At 43.5% G+C, this 22,760-nt stretch overlaps 1 protein-coding gene across 1 annotated transcript in view; it reads right to left on the reverse strand.

Moving 5' to 3' along the window:
• Brinp2 (BMP/retinoic acid inducible neural specific 2) overlaps positions 1–22,760 on the reverse strand; it is a 101,091-nt gene that overhangs the window by 38,929 nt on the left and 39,402 nt on the right. The window contains exon 2 of the mRNA XM_076547784.1: positions 7,624–7,968. Coding sequence (XP_076403899.1) covers positions 7,624–7,892 — 269 coding nt within the window. The 5' untranslated portion in view covers positions 7,893–7,968. The remainder of the gene's footprint in view (positions 1–7,623; positions 7,969–22,760) is intronic.

The following is a 22,760-nucleotide window of genomic DNA, read 5'->3' on the forward strand; positions in this document are numbered from 1 at the left end:
TGTGAGAAGTCAAACTCTTCTCACAGGGCCTTTTACTGCACTGCAGACCTTGGCCGTGCTGAATGACTGTCATTTATTGGCCTTCCTGGAGGGCTGATCTTGAGGGACCTGGACTGTCCCCCAGCATTTGTGGAGTTAGTTCATTGAGATACTAAATAGGTGCCCAATGTTCAAAGGCCCTGCTGTGGGCCACTCACTGTTCTGAGCTCTGTGTACTGAAATAATTTTCTTGTGGGAGATGTGGGAAGCTCTGAGATGGGAGAAATGCAGCAGATGCTGAATAAAGAAGCAAAAAAAAATGAGAATCTCTGACCCAGAAAAAGCTCATCTCTTGAAGAGATGAAAAAAAGAGAAAAGAGCACATGACTGACTAGCCAGTGTCCCTGTCTACTTGTGTTCTGTGTCGTGACAGTTTCTGGAGGCAGTCTTCCTCACTGCTCTAGAGTATCTGTAAGTAACAATTCATTCATGAATAAAATTAATTATTTCTCAAGGCAAAAATTAATCCTCTTTTTCTCTGCCTGATTGACTCAAGATCTTTCTACTAAATCTTGTCTGAAAACGTAAGTGGTCTTGCTCTCCCTCCTTGGCAACCTTGGAGGCTTCCCTTCTTACTAATACTTGATTTCCACCTTGTTTGAGACAGGGTCTCTTGTTGATTCCCACCATAGACACCAGGCTACCTGGTCTAGGAGTTCCTGGGGGTTTTCTTGGCTCTGACTCCTGTGGAAGCTTTGATATGACAGAAACACTCACTGAGCCTGGCTGGCTTTATGTGTGTTTTGGGGATTCACAATCAGGAGGTCTTCATACTTGTATGGCAAGCACTGTACCACAAAGCTCTCCTCCCAAGTCTCCCTTCATTACTTGTACATTTTAATTTTTATATTTTCTCTCTACCCTTGCAATCTTTACTCAACCTGGATATGACCCTAAAAGGGGTAAGAGTCATTGTATTCTGGAGGAACTTGGAACTAGCATTCTAACTCAGTATCCATGAACCAGATCTCTCTACTAGACGTTTGGTGTTGTCTTCCTCCTAGATTCTGAGGAGCTACATCTCAATGTGTTTTCCAGTGTCTATTGTGTTACTCAAACTGCTCCTGATTCTCTAGAAATCATTAGCACTCTATTTCTCTGTCTTTTATATCCTGTTATAGTGCCCAGAATGCTTTTGACAAAAGATACACTGTAAGTATGTGGGTAAAGACCTCATGAGCAAATGCATGATGTGATAAGATTGCTTTCATCCATGTTTTAAGTATAAATGATGCTAAACTTGCATTTGAGCCACTAGCATTCTAGAACTTTAAAGACCTGCTTACTATTTTCTCACCAGGTAAGTACTGAAAGTCCATTTTTTTTTCAAAGTGGAAACAGGAAGAATTTCATTTGGCATTAACTTCCTTGAACACACAAATACTTTTAGTTTGTTTAATGCACTCCCAGTGTTATAAAATGGCATGTCCTTACTTCTGAGAAATCTTTAAAATTGCACCCTATAAGAAATCAGTGACTAAAAGATACCTTGGACATTTTTGGAGCAAAAAGGTAAGAAGAGGAAGAGGAGGGGCATAGTCTTACATTGTCTTAGGCTTGTCTTACATAGTTGCCACATGGGGTTGGCTGTCAGAGTCCTAATTACTTGAAGTACTCCATCCAGTGTCTGTAACCCTACACCACCAGCTGTCCCTGAGAGATCCTACAGCCACCCATCAGGGCTTGTCCAAGTATTAAATTTTACCAGCCCCCAAACCTATGTGTGCCAAATAATTTAATACTTTCTCCAAATGAACTCACCTAGAAATTCAATCCAGTCGAAAAGTGTGTCCCCTTATTTCATGGTTTGTTATTTCATGAAATCCAGCGAAATACCAGGCAGAGAAGTCTCTCAAAAATGCATGTTGAAAATACCAGTTGCTCTCCTCCAAACTGTAGGGGTTTGTGTCCTTTATAACCTTGTCCCAAGAGAACAGTACACATTTTCATTTACTCCTTTATATACCTCAAATACTAGGACTTCATATAGGTGTGCTGTGTAGGTGTGGTAGGTTTTCACAACAGCGGGCAGGAGTTTGCATGAGGAGAAGGACATGGCAAGGCTCAACTTCTAGATATTTCTGGAATAAAATTCCTTGATATACCAAAATGCCTTATGTTGGGTCTATAAGCTAGATTAACATTTATGTGGGAGTGGCTATACAGTTAGCCAGCCACCTCACACTCTTAGTTAATGTAGCTTCTAAACCATTTTGTTCAGTCTTTCTCATGTCCTCATTCCTCTAATCTGTGACTATGACTGCAAGCTCATCCTTTCCATATGCCTCCGAGTGTGATCAGCTTTGGATCACAACACAGTTGATGGATCACTCTCTCCATCTTCTGTCTTAACAAGCTCCATGTAACCAAAGTGTAAACCCTGTAATGATTTTGGAGATCAACCAGTTTACTTGGGTTCTGGTCTTTCTCCAGAAATTTCTTTCTTGCCTATCAGTGCTCCTGAGAACCATGGCTCCTTTGTGGAGTCCTGCAGCGGCATGATAAAACGAGCTTTCTCTATCTCAGTTGCTGTAAGGAATGCCTAAGAAATCACTGGGATTTACCTAAGCAGACAGGGGTTGCCTTTGGTTGCCATTTATTTATGTGGATTGTGATCTCTTAATTGGAGATGGTGCCTCTCCCAGGGTTCGCTGTTTATCCAAATCAGTATTTGTTAGTAGGCGCAACGTGGTCTGGATGATAAATCAGCTCTGGTGCCCCCTCCTGTGATTGAATCCACAGCTGCTCTCTGCCTCCTCACCTCCCCATCTCCCAGGAGGCGCCCACAGGCTGCTCTGAGGCCCTGCAGCCTTTTCTGCTTTTAAAGTTTTCTCTGAGCTGCTGCAACTATTCTTATGAGTTCATGTGCCTTGGTACTAATAACTCCTAAATTTAACCTCCCTCCACTGCTATTCTCTTTCACTTGTAACAGTTTCTGCTCATACTCTCTATTACAGATGCACTGTGAAGGATGCTGGCTTCCCATGATACCATTTCTCCTCATCCATCTTGGTCATCCTTTCGCTGGGTTTTGTTTTATGTGTAAGGTCTTTGTATGCAGGCCCAAACTGGCTTTAAACTTGTGATCCTCCTGCCTCGGCCTCATGATGCTGGGATGACAGGATGTGCCAGCAGGCCAGGCTCTGTACCATGCTCATTCTTGTTCTCGAAGCTCCACACTCTGAGTTGACCAGTGCAGTTGCTCCTCAAACTTCAAGGCCATGGTAGCTCATCAGAGATCTTGTTCAAATGCCAAAGATTCTGATTCTGTGGGTCTGGGGAGAGACTTGAGGGTCTCTCTTTTTAACAAACTGTCAGGAGATGCCAATGGGTCTAATCCACAGACCACAAACTCAGGAATGTACATCAAGTACTTGGTCCTTCCTGTCACCTTCTTTATATGAGATTTATTAGCAGATCTCACTTTGCATCCTGTCCAATTCCAAACAGATTGTGTTTTCTCAGGGTTACCACCGTGCTTCCTGCTGGAACTTTCCTTTGTCTTGTTAACTGTGGCCAGTCATCACATGCTCAGCCTCTGCCCCTGTGTACCCTGCATGAACTTGGTTTGGAGCTGTTTTTGGGTTTTCCCAGAATACAATGTTCTCATCTGTCAATGCAATTATTATTTGTTTAATAGCTTGTTTTGTTTTCATCTCAGACTTCCAACATAACCTCAGACCATTCCTTTCCAAAAAAGAATGAGGTGTGCAGCAGAGGTAGCGAGGCCAACATTCTGGGGTCACACCTGCTTTTGCTTTTCTCCCAACCATCAGAGTATATTCACTGTTCTGTAGGATTCCCAATTTTTCCAATTTTAATGTATTCTTTCCTAGTTTTAAGTGTTCTATCATAGTGGCTTGGATTTTTTCCAATCCCATGATTATCTCTCTATTAAAACTTTAATACAAAAAGATATTAAAAAAAAAAAACCAGACTGCTCATTACTTTGATTTGTAGAAGAGAGAGAATGGAACATTACTGCTAGAGTGTTTCGAGAAACCATATTTACATTTGCATCATCTCAATTTAGGGGCCTGATTAGGTTGTGCGTTATGATGAAGATGCACTTAGCAGTCAAAGGGAAGTGGCATGGGCTAGAGTGATGAGCAGGAGACTTCAAGCCAGGAGTCCCAGGGCTATTTCTGGCTGTGACTGGCTATCTCTCTGACCTTGAACAACCCTATCTCAGTGCCCAAGACCCTAATAGGCTCTATCTGACTTGTAGCATGGCTGTGAGGGGTTATTATAGTGAGTCTATGAAGTGAATCAAGGGTAAGGGCAGTTGAGGGTCACAAATGGAACCGGAGACAGGATCTGTGTTCCTACAGCTTCTTCTAAGTAGCCTGTTGAGAGATAGTGTCTAAGAGGTGGGCTGATGGTTCAGATCATGTTTCTATGGGAAAAACAAATGCTGAGAGGTTAGTCAATGGGATTTTAAAGCTTTTAGGTAAAATGCCAAGACCATCTTTTTGTTCGCTGGGGCTTAACCAGACAACAGAAGCTCTTTTCCTACCAGCACCACACCCAGGGATCAGGGAGCTTGCAGTGGTCAGCCTCTGGAGGACACGCCCAAGGACTGCCACTCTGCTACCCTTGGCTGCCGCAGGAGCAAGAACTAAGCCCATGACACTTCAAATTATGCCACAAGTCACCTTGCTCCCTTCAGTAGTCCTTGTGGCCAGTAAGAGCATATGTGAGAAACATCAACTGTTCTTCACTTGAGATCCTCTCTCCATAAAGAGCCAGACTGAAGGGAAAAGATTAACATGCTTTAAAACAACAAACAAAGGGAATTTTCCCAGTCTAAATAGGTTTGTGTATGCTAAGCCCTCAGCTGACATCATAACAACCATAGCTATGGTTCCTTTCTCAGCTTACCAATTTTCCCAGACTAATACTTACCAAAAACAATCTAATATCAATAATTAATATTTATTAACCACTAGTCCAAGTGCCTTGTATCAACTGACTCATTTAACTATGCATCAGTCTTGAGATAGGCACTGTTATTGTCTTTACTTTACAAATAAGGACAATGGGAAATAAGGCCATTAAGTAGTTTGCCAAACATTATACAACTGGTAAACTTCAGTTCCACAACTAGAACCCAGGGCATCTTGCTCTAGAGTCTTAACCCTTAAGCACCTATACCTATAGAAAGTCAATGTAGAGGAATGATCAGCTTTCTCTGGAAGTCCATGGATGGAGAGACTGAAATTATTCTGGAATGATTGGCTGTCTCCTCAAATTGAGAGTTCACTCTGGTGGTTAACTAAGGACACATGGGATCAGGTGGGTTAACAGTGGGACCTTGTTGAGCAAGCATCTGCAGCTAGATGAGAAGGAAGGTCTCTTTCTTGTGGTTGAGGGAGTTGTCAAGGAACTCTGCACCTTGTATTCTAACCCCCTAGGAAAATCTTATTCTTTGCTATCAATTGATTCTCTCTTTATATAGAGAGCACATATGGATACCACCTGATTTCTATGTACCAAAAACCTTCCTTAAAAAATAAAATGAAAGACTCATTCTTCTGGAGACACAATAGTTTTCCACAAAATCTTTCTGATATTCTCTGTCAGCTGTTTTTTTTTTCAGCCCCTTTGAATAGTAGGGGAGAAATTTGGGTATGACTCAGTATATCTTTTATCAGTTTCCTGTGACCTGCTTTAGTCAGCATAAGCAAGGTCCTGAATTTGCCAGAGGCAATTGCCATGGGATCCAAAAAGAAAAGAATTCACAATGGGATAATATAGAGCCCTACCAATATCTATAAAGGCAACATTTTTGCTTAATCACTGAAGGCAAATCTCCCAGAAGACTCCTGGAGCAGTGGTGTGTGACCATTCTCCTGTAGCCCCACCAGAGGCACAAATCAGAAGGCTGCCTTCCTTTCAGAATGACTGGTTACTGTTTCCCCAAGTATAGGGTCATATGCAATAACTGACCCCAGAAAAACTGAACAGCACAGTGTAAGAGCTTGTCACATTAAATGATCAGAAAGCCATTACTACCTGATAGAGGGTGGGTGGTGCAGAGGAGATTCGGGACACCCACCATGGGCCTTAACTGGCTGCTAATATATCCAGACTTGGGTCTGGGGCTTAGTGAGGGGCAAAGCATCTACCAAGAAGAGAAAAAGAAAGTAAACAAACAATGACTTAGCTCCTCTCTTCCCCATGGCTCTTTGAAGTTCATAGTGATATTAGGATTCCTAGCTTGACTTCAATTCCAATATACTTAATACAAATTATTTTTCTGAAGACAATGCTTCTGTGAGAATTGAATATACCTAATCATGGAAGGTAAATTAAATCTCATTTTATTGGACTGGGGTATGTGAGGCTAATCACACAGACACAGACACACATACACACACACACACACACACACACACACACGCACGTACGCACGCACGTGTGTGTGCACACACACATGTGAAATTTTAAGTGCTAAGTCTGGCGAGAGAGCCAAAGACTTTAAGTATGCTCATAGAACTAGAAACGCATATGCCCAAAATGTGAACATTTAGATGCTAAAGAATGAGTGATTTTGTGTTTCTGTTTCCCTTTTTTGTTCTTCCATGTTTTCTTCCTATTATTCTGCATTAAAACTGATCTAGAAGCTGAGCATGGTGGCACATGCCTTTAATCCCAGCCCTCAGGAGACAGAGTTCGAAGCCAGCCTGATCTGCAAAGCGAGTTCTTGGACAGCCAGGGCTGTTACACAGAGAAACCCTGCCTCGAAAAACCAAACAACAACAACAAACTAATTTAGAAAATAAATGCTTTTAAATAGAGAAAAAAATCAGTAGAGCTCCCAGATGGCTAATCATGCTTTTAATGCTGATAAGACCAGCAAAGAGAAAACGAGAGAGATGGCAGAAGGGCAAAGATACCAACGGACAGAGGGAAATTTGAAACCAGAGATGTGCTCATGTGAGTGCTAGCCTTGCCTGGTCAGTAGCATGAGGAGCTTTCCACTTTTGCAGTCTAGCACCCAGGAATATGTGCTATTCCCACATCTTATGGACCAACTAGACACATGCATTTGTCTTTCATATGGGTTGTTCCAAGAGATGAGCCACCTTCCCATGGCCAAAGCTAGCTGAGCATTTGGTGCTGTCAAGGGTGAAGGTAGGTGACCCTAACCCTGCAGGCTCTGCAGACCTCCCCCGAGGCAATAGGGAAACTTCCCTTCCTTCATTTGCATGGCTAAGTAATTACAACTCATAAAAGTCCCTAACCCATTAGTTAAAACAGGGCCCAGCATTTGACTCTGACCTCCTACTGCAGCCGGGGCCACATACTGTCTGCATGCCGCCTGATTTGTCCTCAATTTATAAGCAGAACAATCTATAAATAGAAACCCTTTTGCTAAGTCCCCAGGAGGCATCAGCAGGTTTTCTAGTTTGTATGTGTTTTCTTTCTTTAAAAAAAAGGCAGGCAGGCTTATTTACCTGCCCGATGTTTCCATATTTCACCTCTAGTTCACCTGGCATTCTGATCAGTTTGAGCTTCAGGCTTATCATACCAGCTGGACACTGCCTACCTAGTCTGTGCCCTGTCGGAGACTCCACTCACCTGTAGATCCTGTACCTGGTGGTGAACCCCTGGCGGTAACGCTCCATGAAATCAGCATACTCCTGGGCACGGTGGAAGGGGCCTCGGTCTGTGAGCAGCCAGTCCAGGGGAGCCTGGCCAGCCGAGGAGGCATGCTGCTCCGGGATCACAGCGGCCACCGTGGCAGAGACAGCCAGCACCCACCCGGGCACGCCTAGTGCCAGCAGGACTGCCCATGGGGCGGCCTCCGGCCAAAGCCCTCTAAACCGAGAGTTGCGCTGCCACCTCATGCTTCTTCCAGGCAGTTAGTGTCTTCATTCTCTCGCCACACTCTCCCGCTCCGTGCTGCTCCTCCAGGGCTCCAAACTAGAAAAGTACAAAGAGAGATGTGAGGTGGGTATCGGGTCGTATCCCGTTGGAGAGCATCATACACACCTGGACAGTGAAAACCTCCTAGTCGCGAGGCAAAGCAACTGAGGCCCCAAGACATTGAGCCAGGCAATCAGTGTGTATGGTTTTATTTCTTTAAACACAAACATATGAAGAAACACCATGTCAGCATCTCACAGATGAGAAAAGGGGCCTCAGGTTAAGACAGTGACTTATGTCCTCACAGCTATGAAGAAGAAAGAACAAAGTTTAGGCTCAGGGAATATGAATCCCAGCTCCATTCCTACCTGGGCTCACTAAGCATCATCTGTCTCACAAACATGTTCACATATTTCTATGACTGCCTAATAGATTGAATGCTGCCTTCCGAAGCTTGGCACTGGGCTAGGAGCAGCCTTATGCTTCAAATGGAGAATTGTGTGAGAGAAAAATATTTTCACCCCTTTGTTGCTCTATGGCTGAGAAAACGTGAGCAAATCACTCTCCTGTCTGGATGCAAGGTGAGTTCTAGAAATAAACAATTGGATATGCAGTAGCTAATACTTTCCTGAGGTTGAGCATCCAATCACTTCTTTTATTAAAGATGGTACAGGGGTGGAGTTGGAATAGGGGATAAGAGGAGATCCCCACACAAGGAGTCCATGGGAATCCTCCTCTCCTCACCAGGCAAGAGAGCCCCACACCAGGTAAGAGAGCCCCACAGGGGCCGCTCTTTGTCTCTTTCTTCCATCCCTCTAGCTCAGCCATGGAGAGCATGGAGCATCTTTCTTGAAGGAGTGAATGAGTGCATTCCCTGCTTTCTTTGGGTTGGAGGGAAGGCGCCAGCAAAAAGGATTCTTCTCTCTTTCTCCATTCCTGGCTACCTTGTGACTCATCACAGGCCTCTGATTTCCAGGGCCTGCACTTTTTCTAAGGACAACTAGTCACCTTTATCAACCTCCAGATGCAAGGAATCATTCCGTACTGTGGGGTTTCCTGGAACTGCTGCTGCTTCTCCAATCTTTAATTTCTAGCATGTGCTGTTAGAGCTCTGGGCATGTCCCCCGCCAACACCACTTCAGCCTGTGCCAGAACGACTTCCAACGCCCAGCACCTGTAATTCATGGTCTGACAATTGTCTCTGGCTGCCAAAGCCTAGAGATAGGATGTCTGGGGGTGAGGCAGATGTGGTAATTCTCTGGACTTCCACTCCCGTGCAAGGACAGGCAAAGAGGGCGACAGTCCTTCATGCTTCCTTCCAGAGTCACCCCCAGGGGCACTCTGGGATGTGTCAGCTCACTAATCCAGAGAACCTAAAAGGGGCTGCTAGGCTTAAGTGTGAATCCCGTTTTCCCAGCTCCCAAGTTACACTGTCCCCGAGATACAGAGGCCTCAGTATTGGTATAGGATGCTTTTTAGAGTCCCTGTATGTAAGGATGGAAGGGCAGAAGGAAACCTGAGAATCTGGGAACTCAGACAGCCCTTCTTCTCCCTGGCAGTTATGGATTTGGAGCTGGATGCTGAGAGATACTTAGAAGCTGCCCCCTATTATTAAAGTTTCTTATGTAGGCATTTTAATTGTAAAGTTATATTATGGTAGGAACCAGAGGAGTTGAGCTAGAAAAATAGCCACAATGTAAACCTTCCTTTGTCTTCGTGCCAAAGAATGATGTACTGTTTGGAGAGCCAGAGTAGGAGTGAGAAAGACTGTCCCCACTTAACTGGCCAAGTTGGGGTGCTGAAAGAATACTGACACACCTATCCCTTCAGATTGTAAAACATGACAACTTTCTCATAATTAAAATAGTGATGCTAGTTCACAAAATTGGACAGGTTGATCAATGAAGTAAGAGAGTTCAGTATTAACCCTTACACAGCAGTTAGTATATAAAACCAAAGCCATCACAGACTAATTGGATAAAAATGGAATATTTTATACATAACATTGAGAACTTAGTTCCAGATGGATTAAAAAGCTAACTATAAAAAAAGCAGAACCATAGAAGTAAAATCCCCAAGTGTTTTTTTTTTTTTTTTTTTTTTTTTTTTTTTTAATAAGCTTGCATTACCAGGAAGAAAAGTGATTTAAAGAGGAATCATCCTTGCATGTGGAGGGAGTAGACAATTTTTATACTGAAACAATTTGATGAGGATTCCCAAAATATTTCTCATTTAATCATTCCCATATTCATCCACTGAAGAAACGTAAATGAGAGCTCGTAAGTGCCAGACATTATGCTAAGAACTGACAATGCACGAGCAGGTGTTTATTGCCTTACCTGAAACTCTACCATTAGTGATTTCTTCCTTTTACAAAACATTGCTGTGCTTTTTAAAGACGAATCAATGGAGGCGTAGAAAGTTGGTTCGTTTGGAAAACTGTGGTTCCTTGGCAGAGGGGGTCAACACAATACACACAGTAAGGTAGAAATCCACAACCATGGGTGGAAAGACTCATGGGAACCATGGCTCTAAAGTGACTTCCCCAAAGCCCTATGTACTTCTGTGTATGCATTCTATAATTCTGTTCCCTTGAGTGTGGGCAGGACCTGTGAGTGAGAGGGCCTATCGGGCTCCATTAGTTGACATTGAGTTAAAAACTGAAGAATTGTAGAGGTTGAAAGTCCAGACAGTTGCTTAGATGATGACAGACACAAAGAAAGACTTGTGGATAACTTTGAACAATATCCTAAGTGGGTCCAACCTAGTTGGGTGAGTCTCTAGAATAAAATAGTGGCACAAGCTGCCCAAACCAGAGCAAACAGACATGCTGTGAGCTGCCCATGACAGCCATATAGTAAGGAACCAAAAGTGGCATCTGGGCTTGAGAGCAACCTCCAGCCAGCAGCTAGGAAGAAAGTGGGAACTTCCATCATTCAACTGTAAGGACTTTGCGCCCCACAAAGATTTGTTTCCATGTCCAGCACATTGATTTCAGACTGGTAAAACCTGGAGCAAAAGATCAACTACCTTGTGCCCAGGCTCTTGAGTCACAAAGGTTATGAGCCAGGACTGTGGGGACAGCCCAGACGGTGAAGGACTTATCTTGTAAGTACAAGTTCCTGAGTGATGTCCTTACAACCCTCTTAAAATAGCCCCAGATGCTATGGTGTATATGCTTGTGATCAGAGCACTGGAAGACACACAGATCCCTGGGGCTAGCTGGCAGGACAGCCTAGCCACTTTATGAATTCCTATGAAAAACCTTGTCGCAAGAGAAAAGAAAAAGAAAGAAAGAAAAATGAGGTAGAGGGTGCCTGACCTCTGTCCTCCGCACACATGTGCATACACGCACTGGTGTGAGATAACAAGATCGTAGTACTTTAGACGATGCAAAGTTGGTTACACAGCAATAGGAAAACAAAGCAAGCACAAGAAGCTACTGCAACTTCTGCTATGCTGCCAAGGGTCTGGTGATCCATGCTCCCTGGAGGAAACCAAGACATTGCTCTGTGGGAGACAAGACCACCGAGGCAGTTTCTAGAATGGAGTAATATTGGTCATCTCCCCCAAACTCTGCCCTTACACTATACCCTCCCTTGCCAAGTACACAGATTCAGCTAAGGCCACATGTAAGTTTTCACCATCCTATTGACTGTATCATTAGTTCTCAAGCACATGCACTGCATCAAATTTCATGTACTTCATCAAGGAAGCCCTGTGAGATTGTGATAGGATGCAGCCTGGTCTAGCCACGTGGCCTCTTGACAAGACTGGCCTCTGTGCATCCTATGCCATGGTAGCCACCACCTCACCACCACCACCACCTCACCTGCCACATGAGGGTTTCCTAAGGACAGGTGGGCAACTACTGGGAAAACTGTTTAAGAATCAGACTATGTTAAGCATGCTTCTTGTCATCACTGTTTGTAATTATGCCTTTTCAGAGCTCACAATGAGTTGGAACCTGCCTGTTACAGGAATATCAGCTTTGGAATCAAATGATTTTGATTGCTGGGCCATGTCTGCTGAGCGCAGCAAGAATGCCTGAATTCAGGGCTCGCCGTTTCTCAGAAAAACCTGGCCTGGGAATTACACACTTTCCGCTTCAGTGGTTTTCCTGGGGGATGTGAAGACATTTTGACTAAAAAGTCTCTTTTTAAGAAAGAAGATCCTTAAGCAGGTTTCAAAACTTCCCAAAAAAACGAAACAAAACAAAACCCTAGAACCTGTTTCTTCACACACACACACACACACACACACACACACACACACACACACACACACACACACACACAGACAAGATAATTGCTGTGTTGACAGTTGTGTGAAAATCGGGCTTTTGAAGGGGAACAGCTTTTTGACCACTTCCCGTTTATTCTTCACAATAATATCACTGGAAATTTTGTAACAGCAATCTATCAGATAAATCTTGACTGTCTAAATTCTCAGTGTCTGAGGTACCATTAATAAATAGTAAAATGTAACAATTAGTGCCTTTCCTATCATACTTCAAGTTTTTGCCTGTCCAAAAGCTGAAGACTGTCTGAGCAGGCCTCCATGTTACCTGTGAGGATGGTGACCCAGGGGCCATGCTGGCCCCTTCATGAAAAGTGTTATGGATTTACCTGAGAAAATTGAATAATTTCCTTTGTCCTGTGCACTTAAGGCCATTGTTACTCAGACAGATAAATTAGCTTTGCTTAAAAGGTACAAGTTGAACAACCTGTAAACTTTTCCTGGATGAGTACATAAGCTCAAATCTGTCCTTTAAGCCATGAATTAGATGGGTCATGGTTGTGTCACTAGAGAAAATCAGATATAAGATGAGGCCACATGAGCAGTGGGCAGGACAATCCTCAAAATGTAAGAATCACATCACCACCACTCTTAGATTATTACCCAGTCGAAAAGGTTTGGGTCTCTTTCGAGTTATCTTGTTTTCAGTCACCATATCTGCTTGGCATTTCGGAATAACGTGCAATTGTGATTTGTGGCATATGCTGCTAATGTAAAGTCTGGGCAAATGAAGTAGATACAGAAAATGAATGAAAATTAGTGTGGGGCTGGAGGTATAACTCGGTGGCTGAGCACTCGCGTGGAATGTGTGAGGTTCTGTGTTAAGTCCTCAGCACTAAAAAGTAAACAGTAAAACAATTGCTGAAGGGGAGGGGTCGCATCCTGGAGGGGCCAAGTGTATAGCTAAGTCATAGGTAGAAGGGTAGTATTCTGATTAATAAAGCTGTTAGTGTTAAATATGTTAATAAATACCATACAAATTAGCTAATATGTGGGTGATAACTGCTGCTTATGAAGCATGAATAATAAAATTACCTCTTTAAACGGAGGAGAAGAGTGAGGCTGAGAGGCACGCTTCAGTTGCAGATCCAAGTCTGCCTCACTGTAGGCACCAGTCCTATGGCTTACAGCTCCAGAGAGCAGTTGCATGTCACTTACAAGATAGTGCCCTAGGCAAGGCACTTTCCTGGGGGAGCCTCACTATAGCCATCAGTAAAATGATTTTGGAGGAAAGACGATCCCCATAATCCTGCTCAACGTGGAAGTTCCCATAATTCTATGCAAATGGAGGGGACACACACGCAAGGGAGCCGTGTTGTAGAGAGAGTAAGGCAGAGAGAGATGAGGTATGAAGCAGAAGATTTTGCCAGCCAGAGCAGTGACATTTCATAAAGTGATTAGTCAGTGACATTAAGTAAGTTTTCAAGTCATTTAAGTGGTTAATTGGCCAACTCTATTGAGGAGTTGTTTTCTTGAATAAATCTGAGGGTGTCAGTGCTAAAAAAAAAAAAAAAAATCATGGAAGTGTTGTTTGTTCTTGTCATCCACAACATGTTGATGCAAAACCTGTTTATCCTAGAAAGGAAGGGTAGACAGAAGGGACAGGACACTCCTGCAGCCAGAACTGGAGGTTGGGATGCTGTTTTCCACAGAGGTTCAGCGCAGCCCATAAAGGACCCTTGGCTGCACTTCACGGCACTCCAGCAGCTCCCAGCATCCCCTCATTTGAACCCAGGCAGATGTGACTTGTCTGTTGCCTCTTTCCTCCTGGGCTCCACCACACAACCTCCAGCTTCAGCCCCAGGACTGGCATGAACCAGGGAAGCTGCCTACATCCCCCACTAGTCTAGTCAGATGGCAACTTCCACCATGAGGTGAAGACATTCTCACTTCACAAAATCAGGTCAACAATATTAATAACTATTTAATGCAGAGAGGAGCTAATCATAATTACTGTTTACTAAATGTGCTTACATTAATTTGAGACCTTTAAGAGGGGAGGCTGAGAGAGGCAAAGGGGCTCTCTGGAGGCCACTCCACAGAAGGCAGAATCAAAACTCAAAACCCAGATATTGTGACTGTAACTCATCTCTCCTTAGTCTGCCTCACCCCTGTCTATCAGGCAGCCAATTGGATAAGCAACGTCTACACACAAGAACTATACTTAGGGATGGGGAAAATCTGGTAGACACAGCAGACTCAGCCCTTCACTTCACTAGCCAGGAACAAAACACAGGACTTGAGGATTGTGTACTGAGCTTTATAAGTGATCCAAATTCTCAACACTCACACACACAGATTTTCTCAGTGACATTAGTCCTTGTAGGCTTCATCCTCTTGGGGCCCCGAGTTTATAAACTTCTCTCTGTGACAACTAGCCCTTCGTTTATCAAGGACAGAGTCATCTGTCACTTACTAAGGCTTCATACTCGTCTACTGGGAGTCCTTGTCACTTTCCTTGGGCCAGATTAGCTAACTGACAGGCTGACCTACAACCTCACATGATAAAACTGGGGTCAGAGAGTGTAGACCAGGAAGGTTCCTGGGCACCACATCCTCTCCTGAGGTCAGGAAGGCTCACCACAACAGAGGAAGGCATCACTGCTGATTCAGTGGATCTTCTAATGAAGAGTTGTACGTTTTGAGCCTTTAATCTCTATGCAGAACCGTTTTCTTCCTCCTCATTTAGGAAACCCTAGCAGTTTCTATGACCCCCTACAAACCAATCTGCCCTCTTCTTAGAGGCTCTGAGACCTCTCTGAGACCATTCCAAAGAGGAGTGGCTCTCAGAGCAGACTGGAGAAAATAGAAACTGGTCATGGCTGCACACACCTTCCTCCCCAGCACATGGGAGGCAGAGGCAGAGGCAGAGGCAGAGGCAGAGGCAGAGGCAGAGGCAGAGGCAGAGGCAGAGGCAGAGGCAGAGGCAGAGGCAGAGGCAGAGGCAGAGGCAGAGGCAGAGAGGCAGAGGCAGATCTCTGTGAATCTGAGGCCATTTCTGGTTTACAGAGGGAGTTCCAGGCCACTCAGGACTACATAATAAGACCTTGTCTCAAAAGACAAAAAGGATTGTAATAGAGCAATGATACTTCATAGGCTTGTGGAGATTTGGGGCCCTTAAAAACATTGCCTCTGGTGAGAGTTGTAGTGGTGGGGGCACTCACTTATTTCTATTGTGTCACAAGTTGTTAGTATGAGAAACAGTCCATATTTAGACCCTTCACTAAATATGGCTTTGTTGTTGTTGTTCATTTGCTACTTTTCTGGTTGTTTACAAGTGAGAGAACAGCACAAATAGGTAATTTAAGCTTTGTGTCTGCATGAGCGGTTAGCTATCCCTCAGACTCAGAGGTGTCCCTCCCAGAGTGCATCACAGAGCTTACGGCAGAGGCCTTGAGCCTCGATCCGGTAAGTGTTGCCCTCATTCTGACGTCCCTGGAATCTGAAACTCAAGCTCTGTGCCCTGCCCCTGTGCCACTGCTGCCTGGTTTCCCTGTCAGCAACTGTCCATCATTCCTTTTCCTTCAAGAAGTTTCTTCAAGTGAGACTCAGTGTGGATTACACACATACTTAGCCTTTCTTCTGATCCACTGACTCTAAGCAGCCATGGGTAGCTATACTGTGCATAGAAGGAGGATGTGAGGAGTGTGAGGAGTAGACTAGAACTACGGAAGGAAGTGCAGAAGGGAGGGAAATAATTGTCATTTGTGATATATAGTATTTCAGCATGGGAACCCCTTCACATGGTTCAGCTGATGAAAACCTATGGCTATAGGAGTGGAAGGAGTACCTTAAGGCTGGACTGTTTAGGGAAAAAATCCAGAGCCAATATTGAAAGCAGAGCTTGTTCTGTTTCTGCCTCAACTATTGTTAGAGGTGAAGTGACGTCTTCAAAGTCTACAGCCTATGTGTCTCAGAGCTGTTACTAGAATCCCTCCATGTATGTTTGTATGTTGTTATTATGGACCAGGTATGGATCTAAACATGTGTCCTACATTAACTCATCCAAAGCTCACAAATCCCTGTAAGGTTAATGCTGGTCTAGATGATTTCTGACCTAACAAAGGCACAAATGACCGTGTTTGACTTTCCCATGGTGCTGAGCAGCTGCAGTGAGGGTCAGCTTCCACTAAGATTTGTGATCATGAGAGGGAACCATCCATACTCCACCCTGAACTTAGCTGGCAAGTTGTGACGTTCCTTTATTAGGTAATAATATATTACATTCATTTTCAACACTTTCAGTTTACAGCAGGCTTATCTGAACATAATTCCATCAGAAGTGTTACATACACCTTACAGAGGAGAAAATTCAGAAGCCCAGTAATGTTCTTCTTAGAAAATCCTAGTGCTCTCTCAATAGACATAAAAGCTACGGACTCCATACAGGTGCTGTAGATGCAGGAGGCCAGTCTAGACATCTGTATGTCAATGTCACTTAAAACAGTGCTCCAAGCCAAGGGATAATCTAAACTCTGCAAGGACAAAAGCAGAGGAAGCTACCACTGCTCTTCCAGCTTGGCTACAAGTACTCAATACCTCCTGCTTCTTTGAAGCTGCTGACTTCTCTTCAGACTGCCTCTCTGCATGGCCTCTGAGAAGGCAATGGTAGTTCACATAGGCTTTCTCAAAAACAGTGGCTCTCAACCTTCCTACTGCTGGTACCCTTTAACACAGTTCCTCATGTTGTGGTGACCCCCAACCACAAAGTTATTTCATTGTGACTTCGTAACAGTAATTCTGCCACTGTTATGAATTGCTATATAAATATCTGATATGCAATGCAGGATATCTGATACGTGACCCCTGTGAGGGCCACGATCCATAGGCTGAGAACCACTGCTCAAAAACCTTAAGGGCAAGAGCTGGAGAGGTTGGTCAGAGGTTAAGAGCACTTGCTACTCTTGCAGTCTCCAGATCTGGGTCTCAGCATACCATATCAGGTGATTCACAGCTGCCTATAACTCCAGTTTGAAGGAACGTGATGTACTCTAGCCTCTATGGGCACTGAATATACATGGTGCACAGTAACTCATGCATGCACATACACATATACACACACGTTAATAAAAATAATAAACTTGTCTTTCATACTTATGTTCCCTAAGCCCAAGTGAGCATATACCCACACTTTCCTGTCTCCCTGCTTCAAGCCCAATCTCAGCAAGGCTATGCAAGGAACAAGGGGCTTAGAATTCTTGTCCTATGTCTTGCCCTATGTCTCCAGTTATAAGTTCCTCTACTTCACATGTAGACAGACAGTCTGCCAAGAACTACCTATGCCTTGCCTCATTCTGAGCTTCACTGGGTTTTGTCTTTCTATATTGTAGCCTGTTGTCAAAACTCCTGGAACAATGCCTTTTGACTCCTGCCTCTAGGCATGTCCAACGACCTTCCTTAGTATCTGGCATGTCTTAGCCACCCCCTCCACACTGCTGTCAACAGCGGATTCCATATTTCAAGGAAAAGCCTTCTCTGCAACTCCACTCACTGTGATTCCTTCCCCAAGTGTAGATCCCATTGCTTAAGCCCAGCTTGATTTTCAACAGAGCTTCTATATACACATAGACTAGTTGGAGGTCTGCAAAGCCAAAATCAACTCCAGCCAGGCACACAGAAGCTTCTCATCACTATGCAGGCTGCAGTACTGAGGTGGGGCTGACTATCAACTCTCCCTGCTGACCTTCAGTCCTCCGTGCATCTCTTGCTATTGGCTTTCCGCCAGGCCTGTCATTGACTCTGAACTCTTAGCCCAGGACCTGCCCTACTTGGGCCTTGGCACTGACCAGAATGTAAAATGATAATGCCCTGAGCTGTGCCAAACAACACAGAGCTCTGAGATGTTAGAGATGCAGATGTGACCAGCAAACACATTGTTTCCGGAACTGTGTTTGTAAATATATGGGTTGCCTGACAGCTTGCAGAATTAAATATAGATGCTACATCACAAACTCGAGCTAAAATAAACTATATGCTGCTCAATGAATGTCAATAAGTACACCGAGAAAGAATCATTATCTCTTTTGGTAGCGTAGTCCAAGAAACCCATGTCTAAGTCTCTTCCCTCTTCCTTCCACCTTTCTCTTTTATTCCCCCACCCACCACCTCCGCCATAACTCTTCACTCTCCCCTTCCTGATTGGTACTGGTGTAAGGGGAGCTGTGGATAAGGATGAGGAGACAAGGGGAATGCAATCAGTAAGGTTGTTGCAGAAGAAGAAGTGAATGTGGCAGCAGGAATGACCTTGGGGATTTTCTAGGAAGGCTGAGACCTTGCAGTTAACCTACTCAAGCTTCTGGCCTTGAGGTACCAAGTCTAAAGCAATGTCCTGCTTGCCCCTGGTAATTTGCCAACACCTATTGATGGGAAGTAGGTCTATTCATGTAGCAATGTGAGTCCCATCTTTAGTTCTTGAGCCAAATGACTCTTCTTCCCTTAGATTGATATTTACAGACAACCAGATCTTATGTAGGAGCCCACCTCTTAAATTGGTAATGATAAGTTAACTTGAAACTGCTGTTCATACATTAAAATCACTACCCGAGAAGAATTTCCAGGAGGTCTCATTCAGTAGTCAGCTGCAAAGGCTTATTGCTGTGCAATCTTGGGTGTGGATGAAAAAAACAAAAACAAACAAACAAACAAACAAACAAAAGCCATTTCTTTGCCCAAATCCCGGAAGACACTGCTCTAGGCATTAGATCAAAATAAAGAGTATTTTCCATTTAAGACAGCTTCTCTATTGTCCTGAGGGTTTGGGGCAGCCATTTTGAATTTATGTGATTACTATGTTATTTCTATCTTATTTGTTGTGTTGTCCCTCAGTTTCACACACACACACACACACACACACACACACACACACACACACACACACACACATTCATGAGCATGCTCTGTGTGCATTTGAGTGTAGATGCACACATGCTGTGATGCACGTGTGGTGGTGGAGGTCACAGGACACCTCTGGGGACTCAGTTCTCTCCTTCTACCATGGGGTCGCAGGATCAGATTCAGGTCACTAGACTTGAACAGCAGGTGGTTGTTTTTTTGTTTTGTTTTGTTTTGTTTTGTTTTGTTTTGTTTTGTTTTGTTTTGTTTTGTTTTGTTTTGTTTTTACCAGCTGAGCCATCTCGGTTCTTTAACACCAAGTTCTTTTCCCATCAAAACGTGAAAGGAAGACTTAGATACACTGCAGTGATTTGGGCACTGCCTAGTGGCCCTTGAGCAAAACTGTTAAGAGTCCCCAATGGAGAACTGAAGTAATTCTAAAGAAATTTAACTGGGTTCTGACTCAGACTGCTACAGCTTCCCTAAACTGTTGTGACAAGTGAAACCCTTTGTAAAATGTGGCAGTCATCTTCCAATTTCCTTCCCTTTAGGGAAGTTAAAGAAATATCGACCATCCATCCAACTCATGTTTCTTTATTTATAATTATTTCTTTTATCTTTTGAGATTGTAAGTGCATCATTTCCCCTTCCCCCCTCCTCCCTCCAAGCCCTCCCGTTTAATCCCTCCTTGCTCTTTTTCAAATTCATGGCCTCTTTTCGCTCAACTGTTAAAGGCTAGGCTCAAAACCAAATGATAATAAATGTTTTTTTAATGAAGAGCGTTCCACTTAGGGAGAACGTAAACTGAAAGGAGAGCGAGGCAGTAGGGGCCAGGAGGCAATGCTTCCGGTTCTTTGAAAGAAGGCTGCCAGGCCCTTGCTGTACTTTTCTCCTGTCAAATCCTGTTGCTCTGAATCCTGTCAGGAAGCTTTTACACTGAGGACTTGGACCTCTCACAACTCTGTACTACCCAAGATGATCGGTTTCTGAGTAAGAACTAAGATTATCTTCTGACTTACTGTAAGTTATTTCTGTGAGTTTTACCCCAAATCTCTGGAGAACTCTCATGAAGTAACTGATTAGGAATTTTAAATGTACAGTCAAAGATCACACTTCTCAACTCTGTTGAAAACAGAGTTAATGTAAGACAAAGCCAGCCAACCACTTGCTCTGGTGGTTCTCAATGGAGGAGCAGGGTAGGAGTTTCTGTTCTTAGGGGCCTTGGTTTATGCCTGCAAACATTTTGTTGTTGTTGTTGGACTAGATGGAGAGTGTGGGCCACATGCAATGGGTTAAAAAGCCTCATTTATCTCAGTGAATTCTAATGAGCCTGAACACTGAAGTATTTCTGAGAAATGCAAGGCCAACTTTTAAAGGAACTTTATTCCTGCGTGTCCAGGTCCTATTTTTTTTTTTTTAAATTTTCAGGTCCTACTTTCTAATATACATATATAATGGCGTCTGTGTCTCCAAATTCCACGTTTCTCCCATTGCTTCCTTAGAGGCCTCTAGTTACCTGCTCAAAAGGTCCTCAATATCAGCCACAAAGATAATGGAAAAATTCTATTTACTGTGCACTTACTGTCTGCTAGGAACTGTGTGAAGCAATTTCTTTTCCTCAAGGTATGATTAACCCTTGGGGAGAATGAGCTGCTAAGGACACTGAGACAAGTTTTGGTTTTTGTTTTTCTGTTTTTGTTTTTGTTATTTTTACAACTTACTTCCCTCCCTTTATCTTTCTTATTATCTCAAGTCAGTCCGTCATTGGGCTTGTGTGAGGACAAGGACAGTTCATAAAGGATCTATCAAAAGCCACATGAGTATGGTTGAGTGAGGCAGAAGCCCAGGGGAGATAGCAACCTTATTAGATAAGGTGGCAGTGGGCTGGGGGGTGGGGTCGGGGTTTGGGGTGAGGAGGGTAGGTGGGGTTAGCTATACGGAAGAATACTGAAGAAGTGAGAGCCAACTTCCTTGACCCAAAGGAGAGTGATAATTATGGGATGAATGAGATCTACATAAGACTTGTGGTTGAGTGTTGGGATTACAGGTATGAGACTTGGCTTTAAATATATATAGGAAATGTGGCTAGATGGGCAGATAAACTGAGAGATGGATATGTCAAATTGTACATGTATTTGTTCATGACAAAATATAATACGGTTCTCTGGATTTGATTCTGGAATAGAAGAAAGGATGTTAGTAGAAAAACTTGTGAAATCTAAAACAGCTTGTACCAATGATAATGTTAATTTCCTGAGTTTTATTTTGTCTTATTTTATCTTTGAGACACACTGGTCTCAAATTTGCTATGTAGTTGAGGATGACCTTGAACTTTTGACCCTCTTTGCCTTTGCTTCCTGAGTGCTGGGAGTTTCCCAGTTTGGATTGTACCATGGTTGTACAATAGGGGAAGCTGGCGGGGTGCGGGGCACAGAAGATCTCTATGTTCTTTCTAACTTTTCAATAAGTATAAACATTTTCTAAAATGGATTTTTTAAGATTAAGGCATATGTATACATATACACACATGCACATTTGTTTCTCCCCCTTAGAGCATCCTACCACACTCACCGGTTCCAAGCTCCTGGGTTCTAAGTGCTGATCTCCACTAAAATGGATTAGAGGTCCTTAGAGAAGTGAATGGTTACAGAACACGGCAGTTAACGTATAAGAGGAACCTACAACATCTTTGTGTGACAGAAATGGTGGTATGCTGGTAAATTTTTAAACAACTAGATCTGGAGGGAAAAAGCTATTCTAACATTTGCCAGTTTTCATGAGGTAAATACTCTTCCTATGCTTGATTCCAAGCTACCAACCAGATATGAATGGCTCACACATTTCCTGAAAAATTTACCACAAATTCTATTAAGCTCCAGCTCCAGCACAGCAGTGAGAAACAAATTCTCAAAGAATAATGAGCACATGTCAAAAGAACACAGAACTACCTTGAGAAGTCTGCTCCCATGACCTCCAGGACAAGAAGGGTAGGACGCACTCCAGTGAATGAGGTATAAATCCATAAGGCCACTCTACCTCTCAATCATCTATCTCATCTATCTTGTCAGTCAGTTTATATGTATAGACACAGATAGGTAGGTAGGTGGGAGATAGGAAAATAGCAGATGAAGAGGAGAAACATTTTTCTTATATAACTTGCCAACTAACAGATGAAGAAAAAGTGATGGATGTAGAAAATCACTTAGCAATCATTCCAGTGACCATCCATTCAAGCAAGAAACAGGTCAGTGCTAAGCCAAAGTGATAAAAGTTGATCAGGTTGATGGTGAGATGTCTCATAATTTCAAAGTATCTCCCTCAGAATCCATATGTCAGCCACCATCACACTACAGGGGGAAAAGTTAACATTATCAGTAATTAAGACAAACACCTTGGGCTGCCGGATTGAGTCAGTGAGATCATAGAACTACCATGGCATATCCTGACTACAATATCTTTATGAGGAATGTTTACACACTGTTCATCTTGCTGCCTTAAGCATAGAGACTTTGAATGGAGGGTGGTTCCACATGAGTGAAGGGATCAAAGGTCTTGACTCCTGACCTTCCACATCCATTTACTAGGTTAGTCCTCCTCACCCCCCTTAAATCATGGTGACCTCTGCTTCAGAACTTAGGTAGATAAGTGTGGTACACAGCAGGGGGTCATCACTAGGCAAAACTTATGACTGAGAAGCCTCAGACAAATTTTAATTAGTT

Source organism: Peromyscus maniculatus, chromosome 11 (assembly GCF_049852395.1).
Source record: "Peromyscus maniculatus bairdii isolate BWxNUB_F1_BW_parent chromosome 11, HU_Pman_BW_mat_3.1, whole genome shotgun sequence".
Lineage (NCBI taxonomy): Eukaryota > Metazoa > Chordata > Mammalia > Rodentia > Cricetidae > Peromyscus > Peromyscus maniculatus.